General features: G+C 52.2%; 1 protein-coding gene across 1 annotated transcript; it reads right to left on the bottom strand.

Moving 5' to 3' along the window:
* Positions 1-1,317: 1,317 nt before the first annotated feature.
* tmed1 (Transmembrane emp24 domain-containing protein 1) lies at positions 1,318-15,102 on the bottom strand. Its single transcript, NM_001141732.1, is given in 6 exon segments — positions 1,318-3,398; positions 5,557-5,724; positions 9,607-9,708; positions 9,845-9,929; positions 10,137-10,234; positions 14,811-15,102. Coding segments are annotated over 6 exon segments (702 nt in total). The 5' UTR covers positions 15,009-15,102; the 3' UTR covers positions 1,318-3,347.
* Between the last annotated feature and the right edge of the window lie 249 nt (positions 15,103-15,351).

Here is a 15,351-nt window from a genome sequence, read left to right as displayed (position 1 = left end):
CGCAGTGCGGCAGTGCACCAATAAGGTATCTCGCTGCATGGAGCCTGTGATGCCCAGTCATGCTAGTCCAGTCCACATGGGGACGCTATGGAGCTAGCCTTTAATGCTACCATGCTAACCTAGGCCCCAGGGTGGTGCACCAATAAGGTACTACACTGCATGGTACACTGTCTAGGGTGAAGTTGCCCCTAGACACTGACCTGGGGTCAGTTTAGCATTTACCTCCACTAATCAGGTTAGGTTAAAATTAGGGGAGGGGAAGCTGATCCTACCAATGGGACCCCCCGCCCCCCCACAGAGAACTTAGAGCCTGTCATGTCACTCCTGGCCACAGGGGGCGATGTGGAGATAGCTTGTCTTCTAGTGTTTTCAGGGTGTTGTGCTGTTAGATGTGTGAGAGACTGTTTATGTTTCTCCTCACATGTCTCTGGTTTCCCCTGAAGACAAGCTGCAGGTTAACACACAAGCATGCACGTGGACACACACACACACACACACACACACACACACACACACACCTTGTGACTTAGTGGATGTCAAACACTCATTTCATTTTCCTGTATTTTCCTGAAGGATTGTGGGATGCCTACCTGCTGCTTGTTTTAGTTTAGTATCCCTCCATCTCTCTCTTTTCCTTCCCTCTTTCACTGCTCAACTACCTCTCTCCATCTCTCTTTGTCGCTTCCAGACTCCTCCCACTTCCCTTGGAGATCCTAATAAAGTCTAAATCAATCAATCTCCTCTCTCCCTCCCTCCCCCTCTCTCTCTCCCTCTCTCTCTCTGAATGAGTAAATTACCTATGAAAGCCACACGGTTAGCTGTCCAGTTCATCATCCTACGTCTAACTTCAGGGTCATGTCCCCTAGTCTTTTGAGTGGGCTTGACGATTATATATCAAATTAAATATATACGATTTTATTTGTTTGTCGATGAATTTACTTCTGCTAGATGCCTTTTATGTGGTATTTGCGCTAAAGACCATTTAAAAAGCCTACAAAAGTTAAAAAATACAAGGCAACTTCCTGGAAAATGACATGTTTCGTAGGGTATACTGTGGTCTGTATGTTTGTCATGATGTCAGTACGCCACTAGAGGGCAACAGCTGTCCACTGCAATCAGTACCATTCATCCTGGGACCGTAAACCACAAAGCATCTCAGAATAGTTCTGATCTAGAATCAGTTTTGCCTGTTAGGTCATAATGAATCAGATTATAGGGACAGATCCCGGATCAGCACTCCTACTCTGAGGTGTTTTGTGGATACGACTCCAGGTCCTGGTGCTATACAATAAAAGAACAACTACACCATTCCTCAAATCAAATGTTCTGTCTTTTATTGTGTAAAAAACAACATTAAAATCACTGGCTGCCATGGCAACATGGTTAAGAATGCTCAAAGTACCACTCCCTTCTTAGTTACAATCACAGGTTGCCTCCAAATTCTCCACCCATCTCCCAACGTCTGCACTCGTACACTTTTTGTTATGGTTTAAAAAGCATTGGAATGGTGTAGTCATTGGCTGGAGGGAGTTTCAACCATTAAACCCATGACTGAGTGTGTGCAAGGCAAGTATGGGGGGGGGAAGGGTGGAGGATTGGGACGTAGCGAAAGCTTTAGGATCAACGGTAAACTAGGTTCTCTGTAAACTGTTTCTGTCCCCTTAACCACAACTGAAGTTAGATGGACACCCACACCCATCCACCCACACACACACCCATCCACCCACACACACACCCATCCACCCACACACACACCCATCCACCCACACACACACCCATCCACCCACACACACACCCATCCACCCACACACACACCCATCCACCCACACACACACCCATCCACCCACACACACACCCATCCACCCACACCCACGGAAAAACACCCACAAACATACCTGTTCATCTAGATATCAGCATAGAATCTTACTGGCACATAAAACTCGGTAACACCAAAAAAAGGTGATTGGTTACCCACAACATCACAAAGACATGGACCAATGAGAGGACATTAGGGGTTGGGTGGGGCTTGTTCTGGTAAAATAGGAGGATCCATAGAAATTCAATTACTAGAGAGATTTAAACCCAACGTGCACTTTTGAGCGGATCACATCCTTGATGCATTGTGGGTAAATGATGACTGACTGACATTTTAACATCTTGGCCATGTTCTGTTATAATACCCACCCGGCACAGCCAGAAGAGGACTGGCCACCCCTCATAGCCTGGTTCCTCTCTAGGTTTCTTCCTAGGTTTTTGGCCTTTCTAGGGAGTTTTTCCTAGGGAGTTTTTCCTAGCCACCGTGCTTCTTTCACATGCATTGCTTGCTGTTTGGGGTTTTAGGCTGGGTTTCTGTACAGCACTTTGAGATATCAGCTGATGTACGAAGGGCTATATAAATACATTTGATTTGACTGACTCAGGGGCAGAATTTCTAACACACTGACCCATTTTTTTCCCATGACGCACGCATTATTAGATATAGAACATTTTCATTTTGTAAAAATTATATTATATCATTTTTACAAAATGCTAATTGAGACAGGGCCACTGGGCTAAAAATGAACCAGCCCATCTGGTATTTGCCCGAAATGCCAGTCCGCCCCTTGACCCACTGATCTACAAACGATGAGTCTCTCATTCTAGTGATTCTATTTCTATGGGATGATCCAAAACTAAAAAAATGAATGAACATGAAGTCTCTCAGAGTACGAGGGCTGATCTAGGATCAGTTCGGCCCTTTAGATCATAATGAATCAGATGACATGGACTCTTTGTGGACACGGTCCCAGAGCTGCGTTCAATAAGCACAAACAGGTCGGAAAAATGTTTTCCCGGGAACGCAAAAGTGAACATTCTTATTGGACAAATTGAGGCAGGACCTCCGTCACTTCTAACTGTTGTCTAGTTCTGTGTCTAATGAACACTACCCAGGGAGTAAAAGGCACTGTGTTGAGCCCAGATGGCAAAGTTGTACGGCAGCGTCCCAAATAGCACCCTATTCCCTAGATAGTGCACTACTAGGCGCGGCTGGTAGCCTAGTGGTTAGAGCGTTGAGCCAGTAACCGAAAGGTTGCTGGATCGAATCCCCGGAGCTGACAAGGTACAAATCTGTCGTTCTGCCCCTAGGTAAATCTTAACTGGCTTGCCTAGTTAAATAAAGGTTCAATTAAAAATGTTTAATTTAAACTCCTGACCAGAGATAGACTCTAGATGGGGAATAGGGTGCAATTCGTGATACAGGATATTTACTCTTCTGTATCCTCCTCTGCTTCCTCGTCTTCCTTCCTCTCCTCTCCTCTTCCCACCTTAACCCTGATTGGCTGTGAGGTGGCGGAGTGGGCGTGTCTTTATGTACAGACACGCCTCTTATCGTCAAACAGTCTGCGGACGGTATAGACCTGAGAGAGGAGGAACGGACAGTTAGACACTGAGATAATGTTACCTGAGTGACTGATTACACTAGTATAGTGTGTGTATAACTAGTGTGTCTACAGGTTGTCCTAGTGTGTGTGTGTGTGTGTGTGTGTGTGTGTGTGTGTGTGTGTGTGTGTGTGTAAAATGTGTGCGAGTGCGACCCCCATCATAACTACAGACCTGCCAACCTTGAATCATTTTAATGAGAACCACTTGTGGTGACGGTCCCCCCGGCCCACACGACGACGCGCGCCACCCCCACACTGCTCAAATCAAACGCACCTTTTAGCCCATAATGATGTTGGCAGAAGACCCCCACACTGCTCAAATCAAACGCACCTTTTAGCCCATAATGATGTTGGCAGAAGACCCCCACACTGCTCAAATCAAACGCACCTTTTAGCCCATAATGATGTTGGCAGAAGACCCCCACACTGCTCAAATCAAACGCACCTTTTAGCCCAATAATGGTGTTGGCAGAAGAACCTCTATAGGAATGGTAGACTATAGACCCATCTTTATTCAAAGACTCAATCATGGAGACGCTTACTGACAGTTGTGGCTGCTTTGCGTGATGTATTGTTGTCTCTACCTTCTTGCCCTTTGTGCTGTTGTCTGTGCCCAATAATGTTTGTACCATGTTTTGTTCTCCTACAGTACCATGTTGTTGTCATGTTGTGTTGCTACCTTGCTGTGTTGTAATGTTGTGTTGCTGCCGTGCTGTGTTGTTGTCTTAGGTCTCTCTTTATGTAGTGTTGTGGTGTCTCTGTTTATGTAGTGTTGTGGTGTCTCTGTTTATGTAGTGTTGTGGTGTCTCTGTTTATGTAGTGTTGTGGTGTCTCTGTTTATGTAGTGTTGTGGTGTCTCTGTTTATGTAGTGTTGTGGTGTCTCTGTTTATGTAGTGTTGTGGTGTCTCTGTTTATGTAGTGTTGTGGTGTCTCTGTTTATGTAGTGTTGTGGTGTCTCTGTTTATGTAGTGTTGTGGTGTCTCTGTTTATGTAGTGTTGTGGTGTCTCTGTTTATGTAGTGTTGTGGTGTCTCTGTTTATGTAGTGTTGTGGTGTCTCTGTTTATGTAGTGTTGTGGTGTCTCTGTTTATGTAGTGTTGTGGTGTCTCTGTTTATGTAGTGTTGTGGTGTCTCTGTTTATGTAGTGTTGTGGTGTCTCTGTTTATGTAGTGTTGTGGTGTCTCTGTTTATGTAGTGTTGTGGTGTCTCTGTTTATGTAGTGTTGTGGTGTCTCTGTTTATGTAGTGTTGTGGTGTCTCTGTTTATGTAGTGTTGTGGTGTCTCTGTTTATGTAGTGTTGTGGTGTCTCTGTTTATGTAGTGTTGTGGTGTCTCTGTTTATGTAGTGTTGTGGTGTCTCCCTTGTCGTGATGTGTGTTTTGTCCTATATTTTTATTTTTAGCCCCAGCCCACGTCTCCGCAGGAGGCCTTTTGCCTTTTGGTAGGCCGTCACTGTAAATAAGAATTTCTTCTTAATTGACTTGCCTAGTTAAATAAAGGACAAATCAAATCAAACTCAACTCTGGACCTCTTAGCCAGTTCCACTGCATTGTTTCATTGTTCCCCTCTAATCAGGGACTGATTTAGACCTGGGACACCAGGTGGGTGTAGTTAATGATCAGGTAGAACAGAAACCCAGCCGGCTCCGGACCTCGTAGGGTCACAGTTGAATAGCCCTGCTATTGACGTTATGGGTGCTTGGTAATTGGCTGCTCCTCAGTAGCAAAAATGTTTTAAATATGTTTAATATGCCATGTCTGTTTTCAATCACGCAGTGACCTACTGCACCGCTGACCTACTGCACCGCTGACCTACTGCACCGCTGACCTACTGCAACACAACAGGTGTTTCCTTGCTAGTCAATGAACTCACATCTACTGCTGTTTCTGAGATCAAGCTGGGAGCTAGAGATTTCTTCCTCGCCAGAGTCCTCTGATTGGCCCAACTTCAAGCGGTTGAGTCAAAAACCTCCATCTGCCAACTAGAAGCATCTTCCTGCATATTTTAGGGTCGTTTTTCGTACCAGCATACTTAGACCTGAAATGTTGTGCAGGTTGGCAGGTCTGTAACTAGGAGACTGGTACAGGACCAGAAGGAGACTCTCCACAGGTTGTCCTAGTGTGTGGCTGTGTTACCTGAGTTAGTGCGACCCCCAGCATTACAATGAGACTGGTACAGGACCAGAAGGAGACTCTCCACAGGTTGTCTTCTAGCAGGTTACGGTCCCTGGCCTCAAACGCTCTCAGTACCGTCTGCATCTGATGACTTCTCTCTAACCGACGGTGTACTGAGTCTATGGACTCCTGGAGGGAGAGAGAGAGAGGGAGGTGGGTGGGGAGGGGGAGAGAGAGAGAGGAGGGTGGGTGGGGAGGGGGGAGAGAGAGAGGAGGGTGGGGAGGGAGAGGAGGGGTGGGAGGGGGGAGAGAGAGAGGAGGGTGGGGAGGGAGAGAGGAGGGTGGGGGGAGGGGGGGGAGAGAGAGAGGAGGGTGGGTGGGGAGGGGGGAGAGAGAGGAGGGTGGGTGGGGAGGGGGAGAGGAGAGGGTGGGGGGGAGGGGGGGAGAGAGAGAGGATGGTGGGTGGGGAGGGGGAGAGAGAGAGGAGGGTGGGTGGGGAGGGGGGGAGAGAGAGGAGGGTGGGTGGGGAGGGGGGAGAGAGAGGAGGGTGGGTGGGGAGGGGGGGAGAGAGAGGATGGTGGGTGGGGAGGGGGGAGAGAGAGAGGAGGGTGGGGGGAGGGGAGAGGAGGGTGGGGAGGGGAGAGAGAAGAGAGGAGGAGGGGAGGGGGAGAGAGAGGAGGGGTGGGGAGGGGGAGAGAGGAGGGTGGGGAGGGGGGAGAGAGGAGGGTGGGGAGGGGGAGAGAGGAGGGTGGGGAGGGGGAGAGAGGAGGGCGGGAGGGGGGAGAGAGAGGAGGGTGGGGAGGGGGAGAGAGGAGGGTGGGGAGGAGGGGAGAGAGAGGAGGGTGGGGAGGGGGGAGAGAGAGGAGGGTGGGGAGGGGGAGAGAGAGGAGGGTGGGGAGGAGGGGAGAGAGAGGAGGGTGGGGAGGGGGAGAGAGAGGAGGGTGGGGAGGGGGAGAGAGAGGAGGGTGGGGAGGAGGGGGAGAGAGAGGAGGGTGGGGAGGGGGAGAGAGAGGAGGGTGGGGAGGGGGGAGAGAGAGGAGGGTGGGGAGGGGGGAGAGAGAGGAGGGTGGGGAGGGGGGAGAGAGAGGAGGGTGGGGAGGAGGGGAGAGAGAGGAGGGTGGGGAGGGGGGAGAGAGAGGAGGGTGGGGAGGGGAGAGAGAGAGGAGGGTGGGGAGGGGGAGAGAGAGGAGGAAGGGGAGGAGGGGGAGAGAGAGGAGGGTGGGGGAGGGGGAGAGAGAGGAGGGTGGGGAGGGGGGAGAGAGAGGAGGGTGGGGAGGAGGGGAGAGAGAGGAGGGTGGGGAGGGGGGGAGAGAGAGGAGGAGGGTGGGGAGGGGGGAGAGAGAGGAGGGTGGGGAGGGGGGGAGAGAGAGGAGGGTGGGGAGGGGGAGAGAGAGGAGGGTGGGGAGGGGGGAGAGAGAGGAGGGTGGGGAGGGGGAGAGAGAGGAGGGTGGGGAGGGGGAGAGAGAGGAGGGTGGGGAGGAGGGGAGAGAGAGGAGGGTGGGGAGGGGGAGAGAGAGGAGGGTGGGGAGGGGAGAGAGAGAGGAGGGTGGGGAGGGGGAGAGAGAGGAGGGAGGGGAGGGGGGAGAGAGAGGATGGAGGGTGGGGAGGGGAGAGAGAGAGGATGGTGGGTGGGGAGGGGGGAGAGAGAGGAGGGTGGGTGGGGAGGGGGAGAGAGAGGAGGGTGGGTGGGGAGGGGGAGAGAGAGAGGAGGGTGGGGAGGGGAGAGGAGGGTGGGGAGGGGAGAGAGAGAGAGGAGGGAGGGGAGGGGGAGAGAGAGGAGGGTGGGGGAGGGGGAGAGAGAGGAGGGTGGGGAGGGGGGAGAGAGGAGGGTGGGGAGGGGAGAGAGAGAGGAGGGAGGGGAGAGAGGAGGGTGGGGAGGGGGGAGAGAGAGGAGGGTGGGGAGGGGGGAGAGAGAGGAGGGTGGGGAGGGGGGAGAGAGAGGAGGGTGGGGAGGGGGAGAGAGAGGAGGGTGGGGAGGGGGAGAGAGAGGAGGGTGGGGAGGAGGGGAGAGAGAGGAGGGTGGGGAGGGGAGAGAGAGAGGAGGGTGGGGAGGGGGAGAGAGAGGAGGGAGGGGAGGGGGAGAGAGAGGAGGGTGGGGAGGGGGGAGAGAGAGGAGGGAGGGGGAGGGGGGAGAGAGAGAGGATGGTGGGTGGGGAGGGGGAGAGAGAGAGGAGGGTGGGTGGGGAGGGGGAGAGAGAGGAGGGTGGGGGAGGAGAGAGAGGAGGGGGAGGGAGGGGAGAGAGAGGAGGAAGGGGAGGGGGGAGAGAGAGGAGGGTGGGGAGGGGGAGAGAGAGGAGGGTGGGGAGGGGGAGAGAGAGGAGGGTGGGGAGGGGGGAGAGAGGAGGGTGGGGAGGGGGGAGAGAGGAGGGTGGGGAGGGGGGGAGAGAGGAGGGTGGGGAGGGGGAGAGAGGAGGGTGGGGAGGGGGAGAGAGAGGAGGGTGGGGAGGGGGGGAGAGAGAGGAGGGTGGGGAGGGGGGGAGAGAGAGGAGGGTGGGGAGGGGGGGAGAGAGAGGAGGGTGGGGAGGGGGGGAGAGAGGAGGGTGGGGAGGGGGAGAGAGAGGAGGGTGGGGAGGGGGGAGAGAGAGGAGGGTGGGGAGGGGGAGAGAGAGGAGGGTGGGGAGGGGGAGAGAGAGGAGGGTGGGGAGGGGGAGAGAGAGGAGGGTGGGGAGGGGGGAGAGAGAGGAGGGTGGGGAGGGGGGGAGAGAGAGGAGGGTGGGGAGGGGGGAGAGAGAGGAGGGTGGGGAGGGGGAGAGAGAGGAGGGTGGGGAGGGGGGAGAGAGAGGAGGGTGGGGAGGGGGGAGAGAGAGGAGGGTGGGGAGGGGGGAGAGAGAGGAGGGTGGGGAGGGGGAGAGAGAGGAGGGTGGGGAGGGGGAGAGAGAGGAGGGTGGGGAGGGGGAGAGAGAGGAGGGTGGGGGAGGGGGAGAGAGGAGGGTGGGGAGGGGGGAGAGAGGAGGGTGGGGAGGGGGGAGAGAGAGGAGGGTGGGGAGGGGGGAGAGAGAGGAGGGTGGGGAGGGGGAGAGAGAGGAGGGTGGGGAGGGGGGAGAGAGAGGAGGGTGGGGAGGGGGAGAGAGGAGGGTGGGGAGGGGGGAGAGAGGAGGGTGGGGAGGGGGGAGAGAGAGGAGGGTGGGGAGGGGGGGAGAGAGAGGAGGGTGGGGAGGGGGAGAGAGAGGAGGAGGGAGGGGAGGGAGAGAGAGGAGGGTGGGGAGGGGGAGAGAGAGGAGGGTGGGGAGGGGGGGAGAGAGGAGGGTGGGGAGGGGGGAGAGAGAGGAGGGTGGGGAGGGGGAGAGAGAGGAGGGTGGGGAGGGGGAGAGAGAGGAGGGAGGGGGAGGGGGGAGAGAGGAGGGTGGGGAGGGGGAGAGAGAGGAGGGAGGGGGAGGGGGGAGAGAGAGGAGGGTGGGGAGAGGAGGGTGGGGGAGGGGGAGAGAGAGGAGGGGGGGAGGGGGAGAGAGAGGATGATGGTGGAGAGAGAGAGAGAGAGGGGGGAGGAAGGAGAGGGTGATGGTGAAGAGAGGAAGAGAGAGGGGGGGGAGGAGGAGAGGGTGATGGTGAAGAGAGGGGAGAGAGAGGAGGGGGGGGAGGAGGGAGAGGGTGATGGTGAAGAGAGGAAGAGAGAGAGGGGGGAGGAAGGAGAGGGTGATGGTGAAGAGAGGAAGAGAGAGAGGGGGGAGGAAGGAGAGGGTGATGGTGAAGAGAGGAAGAGAGAGAGGGGGGGAGGAAGGAGAGGGTGATGGTGAAGAGAGGAAGAGAGGGAGGGGGAGGAAGGAGAGGGTGATGGTGAAGAGAGGAAGAGGAGAGAGGGGGAGGAAGGAGAGGGTGATGGTGAAGAGAGGAAGAGAGAGAGGGGGGAGGAAGGAGAGGGTGATGGTGAAGAGAGGAAGAGGGGGAGGAAGGAGAGGGTGATGGTGAAGAGAGGAAGAGGAGGAGGAAGGAGAGGGTGATGGTGAAGAGAGGAAGAGAGAGAGAGAGGGGCAGTTTGAAAAGAGGAAAGGTACTGTGTACGTTCAGTTTTTTCTCTCTTCCGTTCCAGTGAATGTGTTGAAGACATGGTCATCCATCCAATAGCCTACTCACCCTAATGTCCTCCAGCTTGTACTCCAATAGGCTCTCAGGCTCGCCAAGCCCCGCCCACTCGTCATCCCCGCCCACGTCGCCCGGCTGTCCCTCGATGATGACCTGCATTTTTACACACACACACACACTTCATAGCATCTCTATTTACATTTGATTAAATTAGCAGATGCTGTTATCCAGAGCGACTTACAGTAAATCAAATCAACCAATTAATAAAGATATATTAATACAAATAAACCTCGAAGAAGACCATCTTCTCCGAGAAGCGGCTGAAGCTGTTGTCAAAACAGATCTGGTAGTCTCCTGCCTCCGTAGGTTCCACCCTAGAACAAAAACAACCAATCAGAGGCGCTCACACAGAGAAAGCAACCAATCAGAGATGTGGGCACAAAGCCAACAGCAAACCAAACAGAGAGGGAAGGGGAGAGAGCGAGGTCAAAAGACACCAGGTTGATCTGAGGTTGAACTGTGACATCACGGAAGAGATGTTGTGTGAGTAGATTGGACCAATGAGAGGCAGCGGTACTGACATGTGGACTCCGTCTGAGCGGCGGAACTCAGAGATGAGCTGGAACCCGTGAGGAGAGAGAACTTTGAAATCTACATCCATACCTGCACCGGCTATCACCTGGAGAGAGGAACACACACACACACACACACACACACACACACACACACACACACACACACACACACACACACACACACACACACACACACACACACACACACACACACACACACACACACACACACACACACACGCAATCAGAAAGGTACTTTTACAACAGCCATAGATATGAGTCACACTGCACGTCAGAGAGCTAGGACATGAAACATGATGTGTGGGATAATGTTACCTGATAATGTTACCTGATAATGTTACCTGAGTAAAACAGGATGTGTACTCAGTGACGTGAACCCCTCTGAATGGTGCAAGTAGAAATAGAGTAAATAGAGCTGACAGGATCCCCTATTCTCTCTGACAGATGATAGAAATGTGTTGAACAGAAACTATCTGAACATTCTGTACCTCCATTCTCCTGAGAAGCCATAGGGGCTCTTGGTCACAGGTGGTACACTACATAGGGTCTCTTGGTCACAGGTGGTACACTACATAGGGTCTCTTGGTCACAGGTGGTACACTACATAGGGTCTCTTGGTCACAGGTGGTACACTACATAGGGGCTCTTGGTCACAGGTGGTACACTACATAGGGGCTCTTGGTCACAGGTGGTACACTACATAGGGGCTCTTGGTCACAGGTGGTACACTACATAGGGGCTCTTGGTCACAGGTGGTACACTACATAGGGTCTCTTGGTCACAGGTGGTACACTACATAGGGTCTCTGGTCACAGGTGGTACACTACATAGGGTCTCTGGTCACAGGTGGTACACTACAAAGGGGCTCTGGTCACAGGTGGTACACTACATAGGGGCTCTGGTCACAGGTGGTACACTACATAGGGGCTCTGGTCACAGGTGGTACACTACATAGCGGCTCTTGGTCACAGGTAGTACACTACATAGGGTCTCTGGTCACAGGTAGTACACTACATAGGGGCTCTGGTCACAGGTGGTACACTACATAGGGGCTCTGGTCACAGGTGGTACACTACATAGGGGCTCTGGTCACAGGTGGTACACTACATAGGGGCTCTGGTCACAGGTGGTACACTACATAGGGGCTCTGGTCACAGGTGGTACACTACATAGGGGCTCTGGTCACAGGTGGTACACTACATAGGGGCTCTGGTCACAGGTGGTACACTACATAGGGGCTCTGGTCACAGGTGGTACACTACATAGGGGCGCTGGTCACAGGTGGTACACTACATAGCGGCTCTTGGTCACAGGTAGTACACTACATAGGGGCTCTGGTCACAGGTACATAGGGGCTCGTCTGCATCCCTATTCCCTATCACATAGGCCTAATCTCTACACCAAGGTGGAGGAACTGAGTCTCTGTAAACTGTTTCTCTGTACCGCAACTGAAATCAGATGGACACGCTCACACTCACCATTAAACAAGGAAAACAAAACACAAACATGTCTGTTCATCTAGATATGTCAATCTTACTGGCACGTAAAACCCATCTATACATGAACAGTCTGATGTTACAGGACAAGGATTTATGTCATAACATTCAGTCCTTCACTAGTGCTGAACACACACACACACACACAGCCTGAGAGGGGTTACACAACACACACACACAGCCTGAGAGGGTTACACAACACACACACTGCCTGAGAGGGTTACACATCAACACACACACTGCCTGAGAGGGGTTACACATCAAACACACACACACACACACACACACACTGCCTGAGAGGGTTACACAACACACACACACACAGCCTGAGAGGGTTACACATCAACACACACACACACACTGCCTGAGAGGGTTACACATCAACACACACACAGCCTGAGAGGGGTTACACATCAACACACACACACACTGCCTGAGAGGGTTACACATCAACACACACACACACTGCCTGAGAGGGGTTACACAACACACACACACACTGCCTGAGAGGGGTTACACAACACACACACACACTGCCTGAGAGGGGTTACACAACACACACACACACTGCCTGAGAGGGGTTACACAACACACACACACACACTGCCTGAGAGGGGTTACACAAACACACACACACACACTGCCTGAGAGGGGTTACACAACACACACACACACTGCCTGAGAGGGGTTACACAACACACACACACACACTGCCTGAGAGGGGTTACACAACACACACACACACTGCCTGAGAGGGGTTACACAACACACACACACACTGCCTGAGAGGGGTTACACAACACACACACACACTGCCTGAGAGGGGTTACACAACACACACACACACACTGCCTGAGAGGGGTTACACAACACACACACACACACTGCCTGAGAGGGGTTACACAACACACACACACACTGCCTGAGAGGGGTTACACAACACACACACACACTGCCTGAGAGGGGTTACACAACACACACACACACTGCCTGAGAGGGGTTACACAACACACACACACACTGCCTGAGAGGGGTTACACAACACACACACACACACTGCCTGAGAGGGGTTACACAACACACACACACACTGCCTGAGAGGGGTTACACAACACACACACACACTGCCTGAGAGGGGTTACACAACACACACACACACACTGCCTGAGAGGGGTTACACAACACACACACACACACTGCCTGAGAGGGGTTACACAACACACACACACACTGCCTGAGAGGGGTTACACAACACACACACACACTGCCTGAGAGGGGTTACACAACACACACACACACTGCCTGAGTGGGGTTACACAACACACACACACACTGCCTGAGAGGGGTTACACAACACACACACACACTGCCTGAGAGGGGTTACACAACACACACACACACTGCCTGAGAGGGGTTACACAACACACACACACACTGCCTGAGAGGTGTTACACAACACACACACACACTGCCTGAGAGGTGTTACACAACACACACACACACTGCCTGAGAGGGGTTACACAACACACACACACATCATGAAGTGCTTTGAGAGACTAGTCAAGGACCATATCACCTCCACCCTACCTGACACCCTAGACTCACTCCAATTTGCCGTTCGGCCATCACTCATCCATATATTTATGTACATATTCATATTCATTCCTTTACACTTGTGTGTACAAGGTAGTTGTTGTGAAATTGTAAGGTTATATTACTTGTTAGATATTACTGCATGGTCGGAACTAGAAGCACAAGCATTTCGCTACACTCGCATTAACAACTGCTAACCATGTGTATGTGACAAATAACATTTGATTTTGATTTGATTTGACACACACGGTTGAGTTGAATAGGTGCCAAGCTGCCTGTAAACTCCACTACAGGGACTCTCCCACTGAACAAACAGACTAGAGCTGCCTGCGTCCCAATAATCTCTACTCCTCTGAAGTGTGCACTTACATAGATCTCTAGTCTTGGAGCTACCCTGTAGCCTGGGGGGCCACTCTGTTTCTGCTCTCTTGCCAACATGCTTGACAATGGAGTAGGCAAAAGCACAAACAGATCTGGGATCAGGCTAGCTACCCTCTGTGGATGGACTGGGACAGATAGGCTATAGAACGAAGACACATATTGATAGATATGACCTAATTGAGAGAGTTGTTAGAGCAGTTTGTGTCAAGATGTAGGTGAAGTGGTAGAATTAAGCAATAAGGCCCAAGGAGGTGTGGTATATGGCCAATATACCACGGCTAAGGGCTGTTCTTAGGCACGACGTATCGCGGAATGCCTGGACACAGCCGTGGTATAACGGCCATATACCACAAACCCCCCGAGGTGCCTTATTGCTATTATAAAACTGATTACCAACGTAGTTATAACAGCAAAAACAACGTTTTGTCATACCCATGGTATACGGTCTGATATACCACGGTTGTCAGCCAATCAGCAGTCAGGGCTCAAACGACCCAGTTTATAATGATGTATTTACATCACTAGGTAGGATGTATTTGTAACACTTACACTGGCTAAATCTCTGCAGAGTGGAAGACGAGAGATGCAGAGAGACACATTCATAAAACAGTATTTAACGAGCAAATGTACCCCTCTCAGGAGTTAACCCCCTGTTCCCCGGGCGCCGAAGACGTGGAGGTCGATTAAGGCAGCCCCCGCACCTCTCTGATTCAGAGGGGTTGGGTTAAATGCGGAAGACATTCCGTTGTACAACTGACTAGGTATCGCACTTTCCCGTTCCTTAGGAGAAAGATACAATTTGGTTATAGCTATATGGTTCACCTGCATCATACGAAAAGTTAGGTTATAGATGGGGAAACCACTGAAAAACAGCATCATTGCTTGTACGGCAAGCGTAGCCTGGGGCAAGTGTCCTACACAGCATAAATGCTTAAGTGCACAACCAGATCGCTTGCTGCTGTGGCTATCTCCTTAACTAGTTAGATAACGTTATCTGGCGCGACTAGCTTGCTACTGTAGTTAGCCATCTCAGGAGGAGAACTGAGAATAGCATCATTGTCACAACTAGCCTTTCTGGGACTGTATCGTGTTTACATTAGCTAACGTTTCAAGCCTGCTACTTCTGTGTTGCGATCTTTTGTTGCTCGCCAATGCACACACTAGACAGCTAAGCAACTAGTTAGTTTACCTGATACTCCACTTCCATGGTAACGTTCTTCGCAGCCGTTTGGAAGAAGCATTCGGTTCTTCCGGCTGGTAAGATAAACGTGAATTCGCTGTCTTGGCTATGGCCGAAAGCACGAATCGTTTCAAGACACGTCGCCACAACTAACGCAATGAAAACGCATGTTGTGCTGCCTCGTCCTGCTTTCCGAAGTGTGTCCATGACGATAGATGAATTTGCTTCCTCAATGTGCTGAGATATTACAGCTAGCTACGTTATCATCCTGGCTAGCTAGCCAACTTCCAACAGCATGTTTCTGTCTTCCGCAACGTCTGTTGAACTTTTCCGGTCAGACGATTGGCTAGAATATCCGTATGACTGACACACTACGGGACCAATCGTTGAGGGGGAATCCTTGCTTGGGACATTCATTTGTTTGTGCCTACCCCCCAAAAACAGTTAAAATGTGTACAATGTCATTTAATATATTTACAGATGTTTTTTACATTTCTCCTCGATTTAGGACAGACACTTGTTTCTTATTATTTATTGTTTGACTGTCCTT

This window comes from Salmo salar, chromosome ssa12 (assembly GCF_905237065.1).
Source record: "Salmo salar chromosome ssa12, Ssal_v3.1, whole genome shotgun sequence".
NCBI classification, from domain to species: domain Eukaryota; kingdom Metazoa; phylum Chordata; class Actinopteri; order Salmoniformes; family Salmonidae; genus Salmo; species Salmo salar.
Note: the sequence above shows the minus strand (reverse complement) of the source record. Positions and strands in the feature narration are given on the sequence as shown.